Here is a 25,538-nt window from a genome sequence, read left to right on the forward strand (position 1 = left end):
AATTAAGTCTGTCTGAAACATTGAAAGGCTTCTCTGAAATACACAAACCTTTTTACCAGCAGCAGTTTAATAATCTTACAGCTGCAGAGAATTTAGATACCAGTAATTCTCATAGCCAGTAATATCACATTTGATAGAAGCAGAAGCAAACAAACAAACCCCCAAAAAAACAAAAAGTAACTAACTGTCTGGCTGTGATTAGTCTCTATAGAAGCTCTACATTACTTTGCCAGTGAAACATGGTTTCATTAAAAGTTAAATAGCAGTATTAAAAAAAAAAAAACTGTGTCCTGATAGAATGTGGAATGCAATTGATTCGCTAACTTCATTAGAGTCCTATCTTTTCAATTCTCCTGGCAGTTTTCCACATTAGACTTATTGGTGATGATGTAGTAGGATGTGTCTCCGTCAGGCAGGATGCAATGGCTTTTTTTCTCCATCATGCAGATTGCTCATCAAAAATGCCCCATATTTGTTCACTCATCTGTGGTGGAGATTTGCAAAGGTATTAATCATAGCACTTTCATTCTGCATAACCTATAATAAGCATTAATAACTAAGCTATGTTGTCAACCAACCTTCCATGTTTAGGTACAGTAATTGTAAATTTGAGAGAAAACCATTTATAAACCATGAAGAGACAAAAAAATTGTATTTTATTGAAAACTGTTGCATAATTATTACAGAGCATTGAGAGGAAAACATCCACAAAATTACGGAAGAAAAGTAGTTTCAAGCCAAACAAGTGATGTGAAAAACTGTGTGGGGGGTGCTTTACTGACAGGCAAATTACGAAAGGTTTGCGCTTTGAAAGCAAGGACAAAAATCAGCAAAGGTTGTGAAGAATTCTTTGTTACAAATTGGCACATAAACTCAAGAAGCATCCAATTACTCTAATAATGATCCCACAACAGCAATGTCATTTGTTGATGACATCCACTTCAGTTTCGGGGACAGCAGGAGATCTGCAACACTTTGATCCTACTGATGCCAGCAACCACAGAGTAAGAGAAGAGAAAATAATTAAATCCTGAAACTCAACAATGTGCTGAAGCTCTTTATGATGGTTGTGAAACAATGCTCCAGTAAATAATGCAATTTAATAATAGTGTGCTGAAATTAGTAAATCTGTCTCCAAATAAATAGCAAAAGCAAAATGAGCTACTGTCCAACATGTAATGGTTTTCCCAGACACTGTCCTGGTAAAAAAATGTTGATGGCCATGAAACAAGATTTCATGGCGTGACAAGACACTGGTTTTGACATAGCTTGTATTTAACAGCTGATAAATACCTGCACAATAGTATGTTTGTCTACATCTAATGGAAAGCCATGTTTTCCACCACGTTTACCAGGAATATGTTAGCTTTACCAGACAGTAGTGTAGAAGTAATACAAGCTCGTTAATATATGATCAACCTCATAAAAGAAGGTTTAAGTAACGAGCAGACTTCAGATTATCTGGTTGGGACTATGAAGACTGCTGTTAAAAGCAGCAGCAGCTTCAGACCAACACCCTGGAAAAGTGTCAACATCAACATAACATGCAAGCCAGTAAGACCTGTAGAAATACATTTGTATAAAAAATATGTTATTGTGTCCGTTTTCTTAAAATGTCAATAAAAAATACAGCATCAGTAAAAAGGACAAAAACAGACCATCACAGTATGTCAGTATGTCGTTAAAAACTCAATGCAAAGGTAAGCAAAGCTGTAACTGACCTCTGCATTTTATACCACATGATTCTTCAACAGCAAATGCCATGTACTTTATTATTTTATATGGCAGTGTTTGTGAAGAGTAACTCCCGAGGGGTTATCATGTCTTCAGGTACTTATCTGAATCAATAATTGGTTTAATTAGATTAAGACCACCAATTAAGACCTATAAGAGCTGAAGAATTGGCATCTGCCAGGATCAGGGTGACAACACAACCATGTAGCAATGCCAGAACTCCCTTGTCCGAATTTGCATCTGTGTGTCCATTAACCTGGCCAGCAATATTCAATCGACTAATCTCCAGTTGGATCAGAAAATCAGGACACCCAGAGCTCTCCTTCCTGAGGTACGTCCAGGGGCTTCCTGGTGGAAACCTGACTTCTGAACAAATCAAGTCAAGACTCAAGGCAGGAAGCAGTCGAGGGGGACAGCTGTCAACAGAGTGTGTGAGTTTACAGAGCTCTGATTGTATATACTGACATTTTGACACGTTGCTATTGAACACAACAGCAACAGCATAAACTCCTGTGTGGAAATCATCCTAGATAGAGCATAATGACATCTAGAATGTATCGTTTCTGTTCTGTGAAAAAATCATATATATTAAGCATGGATTCATGTGGTCTCCTAGGCTGCTTTTGTCCCCATGGTATTCCAACTTAGTATCAGTGCTCCTTACAATACATTTATTGCATTTGTTTTTATTTATTTTGGTTCTTAATGCAGTAAATTTAATAAGGATATCAATCAATGAGCCCTAAGGAATAACCCTAACAAAGTATGCACTGTTTAAGGGGAAGCTTGTGTTTAGAAATGCTATTGTCTAGATCATTAAAATAGATGATGGATGTCTAAGTATTTAAGAGAAAAAAACATTTCCAAGTAGCACAAGAACCATTTAATATTGATCCCCAAGTGATGATATCTGGAGGAATATATTTTGCTTGTGCCACCAGTGAATTACATACCTAATTTTAATTTATTCTTCATGTTAAGACAAACTTTTCAGCAAAAGATCCTCAGGTTCTGAAATACTGATAGCTATTCACCTTAAAGCCAAGTTAAGCTGGATAACCTGAAACCACCTTATCAGAAACTCTAAGCTATTGCATACATTTCAGCACCTTTTTTTTTCTTTATAGGGATAATTTATTTCAGCTTATAAAATATGCAGCTCAGTTTATCCCTGCCCAGATCAGTTAAATGTCTACAATTTAGACAAAAAACAAATCAGTGAATACAATCTGATTTACCTCTGCTATATTAACTAATAAGCACAGTGTACTATATGGTAAGACTACTTAACTTCTCTCTAATATGATTAAAGGCTAAAGTGTATAATTTTCAAGTGTTTCTGAATGCACATAGCTGCTGGTGAAGCAGCCCCTTTTATGCACGAATGACTGATTAGATTACCACAGAAACTTGCAATCCCTGCTAATTTTGTCTGTTGAATCTTACATTTAGAGGCATACCTCAAGACTTTGGAGAAATTATGACCCTGGGTGAACCATGTGCTCTATACAAAACAAACAGAAAACCAAGACGGCAGATGCATTTGACTAGATCTTCTCATTGCTGACTAGACGCTCCATTCTCTTGAGTTTGCGCTTGTTCTTTGGCATAGGTTTATCATACAATCCATTTCTGAGTAGGTGTTCTTTGCTGTGATGAACTTGGGCACCGTGTTCAAGCTGAAAGGAGCAGAGAGCCTGGAGAGGACGCAGAATTACCTGAGTGGGGAAACCAGGGGAAAATAACTGTGTGCCATTCAAACTGCTCACTCAAAAACACAAAGATGCCCTGTCAAATACAGGCATGTTAATAATAGTTTACTTAGCTCTTGGTCTGCTTGTATGTATGTATGTATATCATCTGGGGTTGGGTATGCAGAAAATTAAAAAACAAGAATTCTTACTTCAAATGCATTTGCCACCAAAACCTTGTGATGAAAATGAACTGCACAACTTCCTTCACCTATTCCGGAAAGCATACACACCCAAGACACCTCACACAACTGCGCTGCAATCCTCAGTAAAGTCTCTGCTCTGACTGACAGGAGACATACTACACCTGAGGAAACTTGGCAATTTCAGAGATTGCTGCAGAGATCTGCTATTCTGCCACAAACAAACAGCCCACTGTCACATAGCCCATCACAGAAATAAAATTGGTTATGATGCAAAAAGCTACATTTATGATGAAATATATATACCTAATGTAATGTAACCTTTATGCAACCAATAAAATACTATAATGACCAATTATTCCAACGAAAACATCTCGTAACATGACTTGTAAAGGCCTTCAGTAACAAAATCAATCGAAACAACATTACAATAAGCACTATATTCATATATAAAATAAAATCTGTATTTACATAAGTGCTTCTTACATGCACCAAGGTGTTAAGCTGCCTGCTGCCAAGCCACACTGATCTATGTTGTTATAAAAGCACCCTCTCATTTACAGGCTGTGTAGTCATTTATCATCACTAAATGATTCCCGGTCACTTCTTTTATTTATGAATTGCCTTTACTTTCTGGAACACCCCCATATGCATGTCTCTGACAGCCAAAATAAGCATTGCAAATCTCTATCTGATTTAAGATATTTTAAAATTCAATACTGGCCTCCAGTCATGTGTATTTTAAACAGAAACAGTGGCGGTACACAAAAACAGCACTGCCTACACACCTCTTGGAGTGAGTCATTCTTCTCCATGACTGAGAGAGTAATAGCTGCACATTCGAGTGTTGAGAGGCAGGCATTGGTCGGCTGAGTACGGATTACATACTGACTCGAGAGGGTCGTTTTCAGCTGCACCTACAAAAACAAAACAAAAAAACAAAAACAAACACAAGACTTTTATACTGATTTATGAGTCACTCTGCACTCTTTTCAAAGGCCGTTCACATCCTCTTTCTGTCAGAAGTTACCCTGTCAGTCTTCATATTCATAATCACATTCCACATCATTTACTGTAACTAATTTTTCCCGTCCTACATAACACCTCCCCTCTCTGTGTCGATACAATACGTGCTGTAAATCTCAGGCAACCGTGACGCATTTCAATTTATATGCCTCTATATATAAACATGATTCAAAAGGAAAAAGGTAAAGCCATCCCTCAGGGACACTCTACCATTAACATACTTTAAAAAGAATCTGTTTTCCAAAAGCAATTAATTTGTATGTAAATATACATTTTTAGGGTAAGATAAATGCTTTCAAACTACCAAGCTGGAAGCCATGCATTTGAGATAATTGCAAAATATTTTTTTTTTAATAAACAAGATGTAATAGAAACAGGCCAATGCTTTCATTAAATATATTATTTTCAACTGCTTCAAATTGCTGCCAATCAGACAATTGTCAAAAAAACTACCTGAATTTCAGTATAAAGCATTCTAATCTAATAACCATGGTTATTAGAATAGCTCTGCACCTGCACTGTTTTATATACAACAACTTCCCATAACAATATTGGCATAAAACTAAATATTAGAATTACCATAAGATTAAAATCCCACTGATAAATTATGACAGAAGATATATTTAATGTTGCAGTTTGATTTTACAGTTTGGTAGCCGTTTACTCATTTTAAATGATAAAGTGTCCAAACACAAGCAAATGTTTGTTTTTTGTATATATTTATTTATTTATTAAAAAATACTTATGATATTTTCATTTTCTAAAATGCTTAATTGGAGCTTACAAGGAAAGAAATGGATAAACCCCACTGTTTCACAACTGTGATAAATGGATTTGAAGTGGCTGGAAAATTACTGGTCACCACAAAAACAACCCAAGGGGTCTTCGGTTTGCGCTTTGACACAGTCTTAGAGATTCTGATTTCTGGAATTTACTGCTGTGATACTAGTCTTGTTCCTCCCACCACTGGAGCAATTTTCTGCACTTTTAACTGTGACTATAGTATGTACAGAGTCGCACTTTATTAAAATGACCAACCCCTAGAGTCAATGGAAATTTCATTTTATTTCCGCAACACATACACAAATATCAGCTTTCTCTGTGAGTGCCTGTGCCTGACCTTGGAAGAGACACAGGCCAAAGGAAACTCAAACTGCTGTGAGTGTGGGTGTTCGTACTGGGTGTTGTGGCGCAGACGTATTTCTTTGTCAAAACTCCTAATTTTTATGTAGCAGCATGGTGCGTATTATTAATAATTAAAAGTAGTTTCAGTACATGCCATATGTGCATTTCTTCATTTATTTCACTGGAATGGCTTCCCACAAAGTATGAACAGTATTATTTCTTTCATTCTGGAGTCTCAAGTTTATTTCTATTCTGTGTCAAATCATGAAATGGAAATCACATAAGACACGCACCGGTACTGTTAAAATTCACTGAGCTGGTTTACATGCAGTTTTGACACTACACTGCTGGTGAGAGAGAGTGATGTATTTCACAGACCTAATGCACACTCCTCATGAAATGATTCACGACAGAAAAAAGGAGAAGGCAAAGAGTTATATTTTTACCCCAGAAAGTTGAGCAAATTGAAAAATGGGCAAGATTATGGTGTATGTTGACATTGTGGAAAGTTGTTCTGAAGCATCACAAAAGGTTATACCAATAATGGCAAATGGCATAAGTGATCGATTTCTTGTTATAAAAATTAAACCACATGTCAACAGATGGCTGTTTTTATGCAACCAAAATGGTCCTACCAAATAGATGACTTTCTATTTTTTCTATTTTTTTTATTTTTATAAGGCTTTTAAACTGGCTCATAGCCTCAGGGACATTTAACAATTACATTTAGAATTGGTTTGCAAAAAATGCAGTATTAAATCACACACTCACTTGAAAACAATGTAAAGATTTTAATATTTGTGGGCAATAATAGTCTATTTTACGCACAATTTACGTCACAGTGGTCACAACAGTTTCTGTGACGCACAGTGACTATTGTATTGACAGCTGAGACTGCCCTAAGTACCCTCCCACATCTGGATTTCAGTCTGGGGGCAATGTTTATCCTTTATGTATTCTGGTCCTTTGAGGACGAAAAGTTCCATTTAGGTTTCATCAGTACTTTATGAAAAAATAACAGATTTTCAGTTTGGCCTCCTACCAAATACTCTATCAATAAATAATTTACAGTATTTATACATCTCACAGCCCTTCTTTTGATATTCACCTTGGAGTTTTCTAGCTGCATCAGTAAATGTACTCAACCTATTTACTTTTGCTCTTCCCTCTCTTCCACATGGACATATCTATGTTGGCTTCAACAAAATATGGTTATCACTATACTGATACTGCAAACAACAGTGCAAGTTGATGTTATTCCCCTTTAATCACATTCAAACCCATCAAAGAGCAGTTGAAATTGAGTGGAACCTTTAAATAACTTGCTAATTGCAAAATCAGATTACCTACCTTTTGTTTGTCTTATTCAGTCTATTTATATGTGCGCAGATTCATATCAGCTTAATTGTAAGTAAGCGTGATCAGAAAAATAATTAGACTTAAATATACCTTATTAGAAACATGTTGCTTAGGCCATATCAGTCTAAACAGCAAATAAACTGAAGTCTTTATAACCAATTAGCCTACTTAAAATGCTTGGTGTGGTTCTTTATTTCAGATTATAACCGTATACTTTAATCTTATCATTGAAAACAATAACAACTAATCACCATATTTATTAAGAGCTTCCACCCAACTTTAAGAGATATCACTTAAACAGGTTTATAGTGGGAATACTTGGAAACTCCCATATGCCTTGCCTGTCAGTAAAATATGAGCCTCTACTGGCCGATAGAGAAATGCAATTGCTTATATATGATTTTCCACACATATATATTTGAACCTGTTTGAACATTGAGGCATTTCGTTTGCCCTTTCCATCATATTTATTTACAAGAAATCATCCAAGTAGAAAAAACAGTAAATGCTTTGCAGCAATAAGTCTCCCTTAGTGGACCGTCAACATTCTCCAGTTACTCTGATTGCACCTTAAGCACCCCTCAAAGATTTAACACCAAGCTAAGTTTATAGTATGCTCTTTTTTCTTCTTTTTTAATATTTCATTTGACCTTATCAGAGTTTCCTGGAAATCCAGATTAATCCTAACAAAATTATACATCAAAGGGAGTAACTGCAGAATTTAATTAAAATGAAATGTATAACTTAATTTGAATTATACAATTTTGTAACAATTTTCAAACTAGTTGGGAAGGGATGTGTCCTTTTCAAAGGTCAGTTTATTAAGCCGGCAGTTTTTCATTTTAATGTGGTCTGTACTCGCATAGTTAATAAGCATCTAAATAATATTGCCACAATTATTACATTCTCTTTATGAAGTGTAGGCTGCTGTACATGACTGTTTTTGCTGCTAAGAAATAATATTCGAGCTTTACAGTACTGAAGGTTTGCAGTGCTGTGGATTACTCTGGCTTTGCTAGAGACAATGCTAATTCTCTGCTGAGCGCATCCTTTAGTATGCAATTCAGATCATCAGAGACGAGCAGAGTCATCACAATCTGGAACAAACTCCCCAGCGATGTGGTTGAAGTTGAAAATTTGGGAACATTTAAAAACAGACTAGATAGGATCCTTGGATCACTTAGTTACTAATGGACACCAAACGAGCACAATGGGTTGAATGGCCTCCTCTCGTTTGTAAACTTTCTTATGTTCTTAAGCTATTGGCCCTCCCCACTCTGCTGCACCAAAACAAGATTTTATTTTTCTACTTTTTATTCCATCATTTTACTTTACCAAGCAACTGGAAAGGAAAAATCTCCCATCTGGGTAGTTTGCACCTGGAGCACAGAATAGTAGAGGGCAATGGGCTGTAACCTGAACTTCTGGAAATCCACAAAATATGGATTTTGTTTCAGGGAAATAAAACTGCCTCACCACCCGTCTCTCCACCATCAAGGAGAGAACTGCCCAACTCCAACTGCCCATCGGCCACTGTATCACCATGCTTTTTCATGTATGTACAGATAATGGAGACCTAGCTACATGATGAATTTCCCCAAATAAAATTGGAAGAACAGAAAAAGCAGTAAATGATGCCTGAATAACCTAGCTAATGATTCCTAATAACTGCCCAAGGAAATACAATCTGTCATGAACATGAGACAAATGGATTGTATACATAAAAACATAAAAACCACACAATCTAAACTTGAACTAGAACAATAAAAATCCATCTATATAATGGTAATATTATGAAAGGATGTAATGCAATACAAGACTCGAACAAGAGCACAAGCTTTTATTTTTTTCTGCTTTTAAAAAGTTAAGATATGTAGTAGGATTGGGCACTTTGTCTCATCTTTTTGTAAAACAATCTTGAATCTTCAGTGTCTATATTTTTTATCAACTTGACCTGTTATTTTCACGGATGTCATGAGCCATTCATTTTTGAGTGAATTCATACAGTGCAGTGGCAACCTGAACAGTACATACCTACACATAAGAGATCAGTAAATATTGCAAGCTCTGCCCCAAACATGAAGATCCTGCAAGAGGCATTTCAGCCTAAGGAAATTCTTGTTATTTCTCCAAAGAAAGCAGTCTTCTTTTTTCTTGTCTTTTTTTTTAATTAAAGATGGCGCTCCAGTTCATATCTACCATGTAATACAAAGATTGAAAGACCGTCAGCTATAATACATCAAAGAAGAAATGTAAGACACACATTTGAGTCAGTCTATAAATGAGTTGTCCCTTGCTGCAGTTTGAAAAACTGATAATCACACAACACTTAACACATCTGAAGAAGGTACGAGAACCAGCCTTGCTGCATTCGTGACATATAAAAATCACCTGGAGTCAGACCAAATATGCAAACAGAGATTTGCATCAGAGCATAAATAAGTGAGTTGCTTTTCTACTGAATTACTGTAATCGGAAGTGACAGTTTAAGAGCCCTTGGTTCAGGGGTTCTGTGGGGACTTGATGTCATGCAACTGTCGTAAATGGATCTCACGGAAAACATTTTCACTGCTCCGTTTTGAAGCAGGCCATTCATTCCTCCTCAGTCTTAAACTGCTGACACTACCAGTTTTGTTGACTTGTGGATGTTCTTGGTCCTCCCATAATCCACACAATACCAACAGACAGTGTGGGGTGGGGGATATAAACCAGTTGATTTAATAACAATAGCACAGGACTCTTGTTGAATAAATAATCCCATCTTGAACATCAACGCAGGAGAGATTTCATTCATTTTTAAACCATCTATTTTGGTGACTTACCGAGTGTTTTCCACCTTTTTCTGCTCTTACATTTTTTATGGACTAGATTCGCTGTTTTCCAATTGAAGCAATGCATCTGTTCTTGAGTGCTGCAGAGTGCATTGTTTTATGTGTATTGCTCCTCAAGAGAACACACAAGAAGTTTTCAGGAACTTACCAAGAAGCATTCTCAATGAAAATAGGCATAAAAATAAACACAGCAATTAGTATTACTTATATTCATCGTATATGACAGGTAAAACAGTGTGACTATGTGAAAACATGCAGGGAATATTATATTATACAACATTTTTATAATGGTAAAATATTCATTGCTTTCTTTGAGTAAGATAAAGCAGCACGATTGGGAATTGGGAAAATATAGACAGGCTATCATATCTCCAGCTGCCAAACAATAATCCAAGACAGCAATGTCTTTTGTATAAAATTGAAATGTTATCAATTTCATATTCGGTCTGCTAATTTCCTGCTCAAAATATTATTATAGATGTATCGATTAAATGATGGTCACTGTTTGACAAGGATTTGATATCAGATAAATTAAAACAATTAAAGATGGAATGTAATTTGCATTAAGGCGAAGAACCACTGATAAAGGTTTTAAGTCTGCTATAGTTCCCAAGGTAATACTCATTTATAGAATAAAAAGAAGTGAAGATTAGTAAGGTACCAGTATATTTAAGAACTGAGAATGACTCACAAGTTTTGATCTGAGCTATACAGTGAGAAAATACCTTTACACAGGTAGTAGTGATGTTACCAGGCTAGGGTCCGATTTATCAGGGACAGGGTATAAATAACTTATCTACAGTTTGTGGAACTATAGAGCTCAAATTTTAAACCAAATGCTTATGTAATCTGTTGCGGTCTTACTAAAATAACAATAAAAGCTTTATTTGTTCCTATGTGCACACAGACATACTGAAATGAAAGGGCTACTTGGACATATTGCAAAACAATAAAGTATAAGGGAGAATAAGAATGTAAATGAAAATATATTAACCTTCTCATAGAAAAATGCACCAGAGGATATTCTTTCTACTGTCTTTCTTCTGCAAACATTTTCCTCCTCAAAATAACCCACTGCCCCCGTGTAGCTCTCATTACATGATTATACGGTGTGCAACTTTATCTTTTAGTATTCTATCCAAACTAATTCTACAATATCTCACTGGGTAATGATCAGACACCTGGGAAAATCCAATTTCAGACCCTGTTGTTCTTCTTTCTGATTTAAGCATTGAAATTAATTTTGTGTTATCATGTTGTGAAATAAACTGCGGAACCTAAAACTAAAAAATAAATAAAAAATCCTTTGCTGAGGGTATGGCATGAAAGGAATAAAATGGTGTCCTAGCGGGAGTAGCTGTTTTTTCGTCACATACCCAGTGTGTACATTGAATTGAACATAAACACACAGCCAGTGTACACCTAAGTGACTTCAGACAGAACAAGAGGTTTCTGAAAGTGATCTGATCTTCCAGTAAACTGCCTAATCTTAATCCCACTGAAATGCTTTAGGTTGAGGAACAGATGACTGAAAAACAATATTGTGATAATCAGACATTTATTCTAGGAGGTTATTATTAGCACTAGTTTTATCTTACTAATTTGATTCCGATCCTAAAAATTATATTTATTCTACTTCAGGAGTTAATTTAGTTAGCTCAGTAAAAAAAACTGTAATACAAATAAGCAATTTATTAATTTCCTTTCATAGCTCACTGTGAAGCAAAATGCTAACAACAAAAAGATGATACCAGTTATCTTATCAGTTGGAGTGTTTCTCTGATAAAATGTTCAAGTGTCAAAACAGAGAGAACGACACTTCTTAAGTGTGGCTTACACCTCATTTTGACGAAATTGTCTTTAGTAACAGAAACACTCATGTATAAGTCATGTGGCAATTTTTATTAAAGCCTTTTAAAGGCCTCTAATACGGCTCTTCACTCTGCTTACATTAGCAAATGATTGTGAGGCGAGGTATTAATATTTTATTCAGCACTATTTCTTTAATAATTTATCCAGAAGCTGAGTGTTGAAAGCAAATTCATTCATGGAAGAGAATTTGAAATTCAAGAACGGGGTCATGAGCAGAAGAGAGCTAATTAATTACACATATTGTCTCAGCTATTTAACTTTAATTAACTCTGAATATAATTCTAACACATTGAGTGTAGAAATCTGGTTTCCTTAATGATGAGGGGGAAAAAGCAGGACTTTGTTTTAGCCAGATTGTTTAATATAATGAGGTGCACACACTGGCTGAAATCCTGTATACATACACACATACATTATATACATACATACATACATACATACATACATACATACATCTTGTGGGAACCTTATATTAATAATAATACATTACCTTTATTTTATAACCTTAAGATTAATGCTTTTGCTTTCAAACCACCTTTGTACAAATTAACCTTTCACACACACACTGCTGCTGAAGGTCTCACAAGAGCCCAGCTTGATGTCCAATCTTCAAAGAAAGGCAGAATTTCTCCAAGGATATATATAAAAAAAAACATAAGCCTTCTGCCAGCTGGCAAATGAGTTCCAACCAGTGTGTCACTAAGCTAAATTAATAGAAAAGAGGCAATCTCTGATATGGGTTGAAAGACCTCTCACTCTGCACAAAGTGGGCTATTTCTATAGAGCCCATTCTCTCATTCTCCAAAAAATGATATTTTGCTGGCTTTTAATCAAGGTGCGGTTCCTTCACATGGCTCTTTGTCAGATCGCAGCCCTTGGGATTTGTTCATCGCTCAAAGGTGTAAATGGGACTGCAGCCTGAATACAAATGATGCAAGCCACATAATTGTGAAGCAATTAATGTTATTGCAACTTCTGCTTTGTAAGTAATTGCACCGAATGAAAGATTTTTTTTTGTTAATCAAATCCATATCTTTAAATATTAAAAATGTAATTCCACTCAGGGAATGTGTTATAGATATTTGTAACCAAATCTGGTTAACAATATTCATACAAATATATCAATTCTTCATGTGAGGTAAGACGCTTTATTTGTAGGTTAAAAATCTTGGTAATCTATAACAAGACAAACTGCTCCTTATTTCTGCTCCAATTTTATTAAGAAACGGTGTGGTTAGAATTTTAAATGTGTATTATATCTAATTTGAAAAAAATCAAACTGTATACGAATGCAAACGAAAGGAAAACAATACATGAATCCTCAAACTGCATATAAACAGCAGATTGGCACAAAGCAACAATCCTGTTTTTCAGAAATATTCCCCTCGGAACCAATTTTAACACCCTCATTACAGAAATGCACATTTACACAGGCACAGTTACACACAAGCACATTTAATTGGATGTTGTGAACTAAGGAATTAAAATGTGAAGATGTCAGATAAGACGAAAGTGTTACATATATACATATATATGTGTTTGTGTGTTTACAGCCTAATGATCTCAGGGCTGCACAGGAAATGAAGATTTTTTATTTTTTTTTGGAGGGATGAAGAACAAAGGAACACAAAAAACAGCATTATATCTCACTGGAACAGCAGGGTTATCTATTCTATTATTCATATAGTACTGTGTATCTGCCCATGATATTCTTATTGTTATTCCTTTTAATAATAATAATAATCATCTTATTTTTCAGGACTACTTGTCTGCTAAGAACTGTAATACTACTACTAATAATACAATGGTGCAGTCTTATCATGGGGGGTTATAACCTCACAAAGCCATGAGTGTGCATGAGTTCAGTCTTTGTTTCCATCGTCTTCAGATTCCAAATATATAATTGAATGGATGTTTCTGCCAGTTTCTCTCAATGATATACAATTTTGTAAGCCCACATTCTTTGAGAAGCTGGTTTAACAGACTCCTGATGACTTCATCTTGATTCTCTTCTTGGATGATGTGTCCACCGGTAAATAACAATATTCTGCCTTATCTCTTGCCTGAACAATCTATGTCTCCAGGGAGTCTGTGCACCTCAGTTACAGTCCTTAGTTTATCCATGAATTGTACAACAGAAACACAAGGGCAGTCTGGGAACAGCCATGAAACCTCCTGAACTCCTCTAGAAAGCACCCCAGCACTCCGAAATTATGTGCGATGATGATGACCTTCTCCCCAGTTGTCAAATGAATTTGTAACAAACACATTTGTCCAACAAAAGCTTCAGTGCAATGTAATTAATAGCCTCGCCCCCCCACCAACTATCTGCCCTTTATCTGACATGGAATTTGAAGTTATCTTTTTCTGGCCTGGTTCCCAACACAACCCAAAATGTTCCAATTTAAAATGCAAAAAGATTATATTTGCATTCCCTTTCAATTTATATGTAAATGCGCCTGCATGATACCAACCAGTAATATCATTTTTTCTATGGGTATTGCAAGAAATATTAGAAGGTTAATTGTGTATTTACCATCTGCTTCTGCTGAATCAATGGTACCAATATATTAACCAAAATGCTAAAATCCACAGTGCTTAGGACTCCATTGTGTGACTAAGTAGTGTTCCATATCACCAAATGTACCTGCTGTGTAAACTGGCAGATCCTTCTCTCCAAACTAATTGTGCCTGCTGTGCCAACCATATTTGCTACTTTTGGAATATCACCTTTGCCAACTGTGACAGCTGTTTCGAGTGGGCCTGTTGTGTCTTTCATGCCACCTGTGACCTGTGTGTATCTGCTCATTCGTGGATAACATGTTTTTTTCATGGGATTTCAGCATCTGGAGTTACAGATGAAAACCTATAAAATCATACCGTTCTCCATATCTCAAAATAAGAAGAATGGCTTACACTTCAAAGTCGTCTTGTGAGTCCCCAGCCTCCCTGCAATTTGTTTGATGTGGGAGAAACTACCTGCCTTACATAAGCCAAGTAGGAAAGGGATTTCAAATCAACCTTACCTTGCAGTGTTTCTGAACTTAGCTTATAATAATCTAGAATAATGAGAATGCTTTTACACTGCCAAACATTTTTAAGCATACATCACCTAGTCCTTAGGGCACAGTAGGCAACGCAATTTCAAGTATTTTATGTAAAAATATAAGAGCTGCTTGTTGATCCAGTTTACATTATTGACTTCTTTTTCATAGAGTCTGAATATATTTCTGACATTCTTTCAGTATGTATCTTGTCATTTATTTTCTAGCTGGAGAAATAAGGGGGTGTCTTATAGGATTCTTCTCAGAGTTCCTCTGTTAAAATATTGTCTTTGTTTAAAATGTATCATTATTACATGCTTCTTGGCCAAACAGGCAATGTTCTAGGTAAATATTAATTAGAGAATAGTAGATACAATATAAGGATGTCTGGTATTCATACCGCTAATGCTTAGACCTACAAAACCCTTAAACATATTTATTGGACTCTTGGTTTCTTCAATTTCTTCCAAACACGATGGGTCAAATGGCCTCTTGTTTGTAAACTTCCTTATGTTCTTTATTTCTAATTCAATAAATGTGCAGATAAAGAACTATTCAAGTCTGAATCTGTTACATATCATTTCCCTGCGTAGGATAGCATAAGATATAGTTTCAAAGACCTACTGCATCACAAGAAAGAAGTGAAAACCGCTACAACATTGCAAGCATCATCATAAAAAAATATATAGCTTTTAACAAATAAAGGCTTGTAGAAACTAAATATTCTAGAATGTCACATATGCATTTAGTGTGTAAAGCTGTACATTGAACTTGAAGATGTACAGCTCAATACTAATCATACTAAGTGTATTTTTTAGCAAGAAAATTGTGATTATTCCAACTAACATACCTAAACATATAATTTTATGCCAAAGGTTAAAAACTTTAAGTATAGTGTCTCGAAGAAAATTACACTAAAAGTAACACCTGTATTGTTTTATGTTGTTTATTAACTCAGAACTTGTAATTGTCCCCTTTTGCCCCCAAATTATGTTGTGTCTCACATCATAGCAGAACGTAAGACATAAAATAACATTGACTTGCATTTTAAGACATGACAAATTAAAAATCCTATTTTATCCAGCCCAATTAATTTCCATGACTATCAGTATGTCTGAAATTGCTACCAGTAGTCTAAACTATAGACTCCATATTCTAATGAACACTTGAAAGATATCTGCTCAATGGCATTTGGTCCAGCCCCACTCTTTCCACCACTGATAAACACTGAGATTGCACGTTTTACAAACCCCCTGGCAAAATGGAGTCATAAAGAAACATGGGCCAGCAACTGCTTCTCGAGTTAATTCCTTTTTATTTCCTTTCCCCCCAAACAAAATTAAATTACTTTATTAATCCTACTTCTTCTGAGCTCCCTAGTAAAAATCAATTGATAATGATCAATTTCCGTTACAGAGGATTTTTCGTTTTAATCACGGTCTATAAAGTCATTCAAGGCCTACAGAAAAGTAATACCAAAAAACACATTCTCTCCTAATGCCAAGTCTTCCTAATGAGCTGCTATAATGAAGTTTAAAATTGGTCATTTAACAAGATATATGGTATAGTGGCTGAGTGTAATAAGTCAGTTATTTACATTTTCAAAACTTGCTTTTTACAATGTATTTGTTTCGGAGACTCATCATCTAGTTTAAATCACAAATAAGACTCCAATATTTCAAATATATGTTTGGTACAGTGAAGGAAGATGTATCTTGCCCACGTCTTGGTAATATTTATTTCATGTCCTACTGCATTTATCCATCTGCATTTACCTGTTTTTATTAGTTGTTAGGAAGCCTATTTCTGACTCCTGTTACCCGAGTTGCTGCAATGTTGTACCTTAATTCACTGCAGTAAACAGAGTAAAGATTTCATTATCAACTAGACATTGAGCCTGGGTCTGTGATGTGACAATGCAAATAAAGCAGAAAGAAATAACAATATATTTATATCTATATTTCCCCCTACAGAATTAAATATTTAAGGAGTTCATGCTGTGCTGTCATATTACAAGTGTAGTGCTGTTTTGATGGAGCAGGCCTAGATTCTTCTCTTTCACGTTCATGTTCTTCTTGAAACTTTCACTGTATTATACAATCTGTAGATCATAAACACTGTATAGTTTGGCCCACTTAAATATCTTTACCCTATTTGATGTCTTTTTCAATCTTTCACATTTCAGAATGTGCTACAATGTGCAAAGATATATTCTCACATAGATATATAACATGTGTTATTCATTTTTACTAACTTTGAGAATTGCATTCAACTGCAATACTCAAAGTCAATTCAATACTAAAAAGAAAACTAAATACATAAATCCACTAGAATGTAACTCTGCCCTTGACCTTGAATTGTACTTTGTGAAGATGACCTACATCCTAACCTCATACTATGTCTATGTATTTTATGATCTTAAAGATCATTTAAAGCAGATAAATCCTCTGCATGTGCTTTTATTTCATGTATCACATGATATTATGCATTTTGCCTGATTCTATATGGTTGAAGGTAATATTAATAATAATTCTGATAGCTGGACAAGTGGAAATGACATTGAAAATAAGCCACAGTTTATAGTGTTTTCCAAAGGCAGACATCTGGAACCAACTCTCTCTCAGACAGGTAAACCATATTCACTTTATAGACATAGCGCCCTGCATTGTTCTAGTATTTAGTTCTAAATTGCCCTAAGAAGTGGTGTAATACAAGTACCAATGAGCCTCTGCTTGTAGTTGTAGTCACAAAAATGAATAGTCTGTATTCAACACAATGGGGTGATGGTTCATAGATCTCGTTTAAAAGTAATTTTAAACCCACAGCCGTGTTTCATGGGATTAGGCTACCACTGCACAGACACGGTGAGCTGGTGGAAATAACTGGCTTGTTCCTATGTTATTAAAACTAGTCTATTTCTCCTACTGCAATTGCAGCATCTAAGTGGATCAGCTGACTGACAGTCAAGCCTCTCCCCAGCATGAAGGTCATCGATGCGGGCCTTCAAGAGAGCTGAGAAGTCTCAAATATCAGCTTGAGACACAGCAAACAAACAGGGAGCTGAGGAGTGACGTCAAGACCAGGCATGCCTACGTCCAGGTAAGTTCAGGAACCTTAACTTCAAAACTTGGTAATAAAGCTTTGAAGACTGTTGTTCATAATGTATTTTGTATCAGTGCCAGAAAAATACTTATTAAATCTGGAATGTATAGCAGCCAGGGGATACAAAAGCACCTTAAGTTAACTTTATGAGCTAAATAGTCTTTAAACATCTGCAATGAAAAGCGCTGAATCAGCTGAATGGGTGGCACACTGAAATTGAGGCCAGATCATTTACATGCTTAAACCTAGAGAGAGACAGGTACATTTTTATTAATAGAATTAAAATGGTATTCATAGTTTCCCTGTTGAAAGTCAAGTGTCAAGAGTGTATTATATATGTAAATGGAGATGCAGTACAAAACAGGGTCTTTCAATGACAGGCAGATGAATATAAAATGGCCACAGCTCGGGATTAAACACGTTTCATACAGGAGGAACGGTTTAACATTTGTTGGATCATTTACAGGGAATGATCCAACATATCCATATTTGAAATGCATCTTATTTCTTCCATTATGTAATCAACAGGTCTGCACCTGATTCATGTGTATTGCATCAATTTAATCTATATAGATGCTTTCTTGGGACAAAAATTGTACATATATTTTTTACATTGTATGTACTTTGGTAGTTTTCCCTTTTTTTAGGTCTGCTTAATAGTTCCTCCTATAAGTATATGTATTTAAGTTGCTCCACAGAATGCCTTACTATATAATCTGTTTCATTTTGTTTTACCCACTGCTATTATGAATTGAGAAAAGAAAACAGTTTCTAAATTCAAGAGAACATCAATGGACAAAATACTTTTGGATTATTTCTACATTGCATGGGAATGCAGAGGTATTACGGATTATTAAATACCCCATGCAGGCTCAGTTTCTGTTCTAAATTAAACTACACCTTCTTCCTCAGCTAGATCCCCCCCCACAATGACATTTACAGTGGTGAACTGATGGAGAAAGAGGATACATGAAGGAGAGTCAAATAGGCATACATCTATGGGCATAAAGCACCCTTGATGGTTAATGTGGACATGAACCTTTGTTTTAGGTGTTAAGCATTGGCCAACATGAAGGTTATGCTAACAAAGGCGCTCTTGCAGAATGAATATGTGTCTTCTGGGATTAAATTCTGGCCATCAAATGGATGCTGCGAGCTCTTTTTGAAGTCTTTCTCTTGACTCTACACCCAACACCATCACAAGGGCTTTTGCCTCAAAGCTGAAGTGCAGTTTATTTAATTAATTAAACATGTACAATGTTCACCTGAGGGTGGTGGTGGGGGGCGGGAGTTTGAAGTGAAAGGAGTACAGAACGAAATGACGTTGAATGATGCAAAGGAGAGAATCATTAGCAATGAAGAAATTGACATCCTGGGTGGTACTAAACCACTAAATGATGCAGTGTTGATTGGGCGTTTGACCAGTGGAAGCTTTGGTCATCATCTTGAGCACTAGTAATAATTATATAGCTTGAGTAATTAAGTTAGGTTACTTTTAGGCGTATGTTTTTGTAGTAGGGCTGAATATAAAACATGTACATCTCAGACTATGATATCTTTGTCAGGCTAAGATTAACTAACTGGTTAAAGCAAAATAATAACAGACCCCACTATATATCTAGTAATCAAAAGATTTGTTACCATTTTTATTCAAACCTTTTTCAATTGAGTCAAGCAGGTTAAAAGTAATGGGAAATGCAGTCTTGTTTACAAATCCACAATATATTGGACTGCATTACATCGTGAATCTGGCAAAGCAGCTCTGTCCTGAAATGCAAATGACTTTCATCTCCTTTCATTTAAGAAAAAACTGAAAATAAATCCAAAGTATCATTAAGACCCAGCTCGGTCCCTCTTATAAATAGTCCCTGACCTTTAAACACATAATTGATAGACAGACACCATCATTAAAATATAACTAGGAGTCTGCATCTGCTATTTCATGTTTCAAGTAATGATATGACACCATCACACTCCTTTATGACTGGACATAAAGGAACAAACTGTTTATAAACCATAATGAAATGCATATAATGACATTTAATTTTGTAGATTGGTGAGTGTCTACAGACTACACTATTAGCATTATATATATACACACGTGTGTTTAGGAACTGTATATGTACAGTATGTAACAAAACCCTATAATAATAATAGTAACAACTAATACTTTTTAGTTTTTACACTGTAAATTGATTCTGGTTTTAGAAGTCTGTAGAATTTATAACTGGTACAAAACTGTGCTGCATTTACTAAAATATGTAGTTAGCAAGGATTTAAAAATCCAAGTGAACAGTAAATATATCAGTAGCACATGTGATTTAAAGTGCCTTTCAATGATACGATTTTAAAATTGAACCAGAGTGCATTTGGTTTCATATTTCAAAACAATAATTTAAAATAAATTGTTTGAAATTGACCCCTCGCCTCCCTCTACTTTGCCTCTGGTTTATTAAAAGTATCATAATCAAACCTAGACGGGTTTCTTCCAGCAGGCCTCCACTTATTTGGACATATAAAGGCAATAACTCAGGTGGCACTCTGTCCTCTTCACAGAACTGCGGTTCTATCATCCATCATGTAAATGTATATTGAATTACCCCTACTTTAAACAGATCATTTTTTAATTTACTCACATTTTTGGCATAACTTCCAGCCAACATTTAAAAGCAAATGTATGTTACACTGTAAACTGCAGAGACAATAATGACCAACTCCTTACAGCTTGGAGGTGGACAAATATTGCTCACAGCAATGACATTTTATCATTAATTTAATTAGGAAAAGTCTCAGTCACATCTTTATCATGGTTTGAGGTAACTACCACTCAATACATCTGATTTAAAAGAGAGCAAAATTAGCCGAGACAAGGAATGTGTGATGTCGTGTTTAAAAAGCTTTTTCTTCAATAATTAATGGACCACCAGTAATATCTAAAAGGTCATTTGTGGCATCTGCTTAACTTTCATCAGCCATGACTGGGTGATACATTTCTTCCTGTGTCCTTATTAAATCACAGTTTTAAATGAAATGTTTGCAACAAGATAGAAATTGACAGTGTACAGCACATTTCAGATTAAAACAAAGAGCAGTCGACAACAAACGAAAATAATGACAAGCTACTAACTAACTCATAATTAACTGTTTTTGTGCTTCAGATATGTATTGCAAACATCCCCCCATGATTTTAGAAACACAATATAATTTTGGCTACAGAGCTGCCTTAACCCTAAGGGATGTCACTCATTTGTTCTCTATACGATATTATTCAATATCTGTCACAGAAAGACGAAAAAACTTCATATTCCTGTATCTTTGTTTCAGATAAATTATAGTAATTTGTATTTATTTTGACCTTGAGCTAGGTTTGTATTGAAATCATTAAGAAAACAGGAGCAGAACTGGAAGTTAAAAGCTGGTTTAAAAGCAGTCTCTGTGTCTGGGAGTGCAGCAGTGAGGTGTGACTAAATTCTCAATGAAAACATTGCACAGAGAGAGAGAGTTTTGTTTCCCTTTGACTTAAATACAACACCACATTTTTCCTTCCCAGTGTACGTGAACAATATACCCACCTGCTTTGGCAGGCGAAACAGTGGGTTCCTGTAGAACATATCCTTGGCCTGGCTCCAGGTACCATCTATAATAATGATGTTATAAGCAGCAGATGAGGAGTCCAAGTCCAGCTCCTCAAGGTTTTCTGCATCAGCCCCGGGATACAAAATGAGAGTTGCTGGGTTTTGACACACAGAAGCTAGCTCAGGATACCTGCCACAAAAACAAACACACAAAGTTTCAATAGGTGGCTCACATACCTTGTGATGAAGCAGGTCATAATATTCAAATAACCTACCAGCATGAACAGTTATTCTACAGGTGCTGAACATATTCCTACCAATAACATACTTATTCTTCTTGTGCAGACAACATGCTATTATCATGTTAAGTGTTGTAGATAATTATACGTAACACAACAGCACACAATCCACAGTGTCACTCATATTAATGACATTTAAATTATTGTTATTTATTACCTTTATTTACTGAGGCTGTTATGGGATATTACTGGCTTTTGGGAGGAAAAAGTGACATTTCACCATTAAGTGATATGAGCCAATACAATTAATGCTGATTAAAATGAATGAGTATGAAGTATGAGCAATGATTTATAATTACTGGATTTACTGTAATACTTAATTTATATGATAATCCATCTAATAATGTTACTTTTATTGATTGAGTTTATTTATGCTCCATTTTTCTTTTGAAGAATTCTCTAGTGGAAAAGTTTAATCATCTACAAGCAGACATATTTAGAACAAAATATACCATGATAATTCAGTGCATTGTTCTGTGGGCTTATGCTTAACTTCAGGAAAGTAGTTTGCCAAGGGTATGGAAAAACTATAGGCCCTTTACTTTACAATATCATTCAAGTTTTTCAATTAAAGTATGGAAACTGTGGAAACTGGAGGACTGGACAACAGAAAAACACAAAAGCACATATTTTTCCAACTGATGCTACATGCAGTTTTCCAAGTGTTTTTTTTTTGTTTATTTGCTGGTTTGGTTTGATTGATATCAAGAAAGATTTTACACATGAATGATGTGTGAATACTGGCTGTGACAATCCCAGAAGCTTTAGAGAGTGAAAAGTGTCCAATTTCGCTGGACACAAATGGTAGGACTTTCAAGTATATCTTACTTTCATGTAAAAAATAAAAGGACTTTTGATAACCACTTTAAAGGTTAATTAACAGTTCACAATTTAGAAATGAGTAATAATAGAATAACAAAGAAACAACTGATACAATGTTGATATGACACAAAATTGCAACAAGTAAATACAACTTATCTCAAATAAGTCTATATTAATGTGTATTATATATTACAGATTTTAATCAAGAACTGATATGTTTTTGTTGGTTCTTTTAGTTTTACTGTATTAATTCCTAAATAAAAGTAATTCTTAATTTTCAAATGCATAATAAAATAGATTTTATGCAATGTATTTGCAAACTGAACAGTAGTCACTGGTTCCTTCTTTCCAGGGTGACTACTTTCATTGCCTTCTCCTTGCAAAGTTACAATCCTCAATATCAGGATCACCTCTAGCAGCCCATACAACCCTGGCATTTTTATAAACACCCTTCAGACCTAATCACAGTGTGGTACCAAGCCAATGAACCCAAGATAAAAAGGGTTCAGCTTTTACGATCCTCATTAGATAACTGTACTATTGTTTAAATGGTAAACTTAATTAACTCCATATAATTTGACCACACTGGTTCAGGGTAGAGGAAGGGCATTCATGGTATTAATTCTAGCCCCTAAGACAAAATGAACAGCCTCACAGTTGCAGGGCTATGCCAAGATCACACTGCTCTACAGGGACAATCTATGTTGTCAGGGATCTGACTCGATCCGATCCGATTATTAGTGTTATTTGTTTATTTCTGTCCTCAGCATTAAGGAGTCTTCTCATATCCACCTCTCATTTCACAGCTTTCCTCCCCTCTGGCTGTTGCAGAATGTGGTCAATTTAAGATAGCTCAACAGCTAGTATCAGACAAATTCTTCAGGATGTTTGAAAGACTTTTACAGATGGATTACACAAGGAACATTTAAAGGGCAACTGGCCATCCTATTTGGGGGGGGGGATCATACGTACTTGCACAATATGTCTGATAGTATAGCCTACTTTATATGACATAGGTATAAATTGCTGATGACTGAAAGTTGTTTCCAGTTGCACATGAGAATATACATTCCCTGTATTAATCCTATTTCAATAAAAATTTTAAATGTGCATTTCATTTTAAAAGGTTACGTTTTTTCAGATAATGTATATAAACTCAGAAGAGAGCCCCTTAAAAGCCATTACTTACATTAGGTTAAATTATTTTCTGTACAAATAATTAAACAAGACATTTAAAACAAGACATTGTGGTAGTAAACTCTTAACAACACTGGGCTGAACACAGATTGTAATATTTTAAATATGAAAATGTACCATGATCAGCAGAATATGTATTCCAAGAAACAAACTTAGAGCAGATCAGTAATATTCTACATACTGCACATCTGCACATATTGCAAACAACTTTACAATAACTGGTTGAAAGTTTTTTTTCACCCCAAGAAAATTAAATAAGATTGATTTGAAGTTCTATTATTTCTCCAATTACCACCAGCATCATATAAAGACCTTTCTCACAGCCATTTTTACCACATGTGTAGCTGGCTGTCCTTCTCTTTAATCTCATCAACCACCTGCTTGCCTAGATGGCTTCTCTATCATGTTTCCTGGGGTTTTTAATTTTCATTTGTTCACTGGCACTAGCACACCAGGTTGAAGTGCAGTAAATACAATAACCACTGATGTGGGTTTGAATAAATCAATGAGCAGCATAGTTTTTCCCCCCACTTTTTTAATAAAGGACCATTCATTTTATAAGGAGCAATTACAGCATCAGTTTAGTAATTATATATGAATTGAGCTACCTTTGTCCCTTGTATACAATATACTGTCAAACAAAAAGATGAGATGTAATTAGACACATCTGGGACAATGTGAGGCAGACTTGAAGGCAGAGATAGAAATTAAAGGGAATACATATATATTTTATTTTTGTTTTCTAGACTATCATTCATATTCAGTTTAGCGGTAATAAGACACATTTCAGGGGCATTACATGTATTAATAGGAATCACTAAGTACAACACCAAAGGTCCAAATAATATGAAAGTAGTAGCATTGTTCTGCACATAAATTTGGCATTTATATGGTTTTGTTTATTTGTGTCTGCATTTTCTAAAAAGAAATATCAATTTAAATGGGCACAGGCAACACACAGTCACAGCACAGTCTGTACCCCTATTCCTAAGCATTGTATTGCAGTCAGAATGGTATTTCTAAAAACACATAGTGGAGGTTTCAGATTAAAGACAAATAGAGCCATTTTCTTATGCATGTAACCATATTCAGTTTAGAAAATAAAATGGAACCACCTTTGAATCTTAAAATTGTCATGCCTATGATGTGCTGTACATCTTTTGAAATGGAAATTATTTGTCACTGGACAGGAGAAGTGCCCTTGTGGTGGAAATGCTTGCAAAGGTATTTCACGAAGCAAAACCTTTTCATCCTTTCAAATAAAGTGTCAAAGAAAAAAAATCTCTGGGTATCACCTTATTTGTGTCAACTCCACAGAAGAAACAGAAAAAATAAAAAACAACTGTGCTACCATCAAGTCACGCCGGCTGCACCATTACTTTCATACAGATGCCACCCTGCAATAATGAAACCTGTGGCAATTTTTAAACACAAACGATTAGATCAGGTGCCACTCATGTGGACGTTTGTCTGCCCTTCAGAATTTCTATCAGCTATTGCTAATAATGTGTCTGTGGGCATCTTTCTGACACCCCTCTGATAATTAGAAACCCCAAAGCCAGTAATGAATTAGAAATGACAAGCAGCTCGGCGGTAGGCCTTCACAGTGGCCTTTGTTCACCAGCCAGTTGTGCTCAGTTTAGCAAACACTGACAAAA

General features: G+C 35.4%; 1 protein-coding gene across 1 annotated transcript in view; it reads right to left on the minus strand.

The window, feature by feature from the left end:
* Positions 1–635: 635 nt before the first annotated feature.
* Positions 636–25,538, minus strand: part of dtwd2 (DTW motif tRNA-uridine aminocarboxypropyltransferase 2) — a 47,272-nt gene continuing 22,369 nt past the window's right edge. Inside the window, exons 4-6 of the mRNA XM_066711306.1 lie at positions 21,560–21,752; positions 4,417–4,545; positions 636–3,452 (exon numbers count right to left, since the gene is read on the minus strand). Of these exons, the coding sequence (XP_066567403.1) occupies positions 3,282–3,452; positions 4,417–4,545; positions 21,560–21,752 (493 nt within the window). The 3' untranslated portion in view covers positions 636–3,281. The remainder of the gene's footprint in view (positions 3,453–4,416; positions 4,546–21,559; positions 21,753–25,538) is intronic.

This window comes from Amia ocellicauda, chromosome 8, assembly GCF_036373705.1.
Source record: "Amia ocellicauda isolate fAmiCal2 chromosome 8, fAmiCal2.hap1, whole genome shotgun sequence".
Classification (NCBI taxonomy): Eukaryota; Metazoa; Chordata; class Actinopteri; order Amiiformes; family Amiidae; genus Amia; species Amia ocellicauda.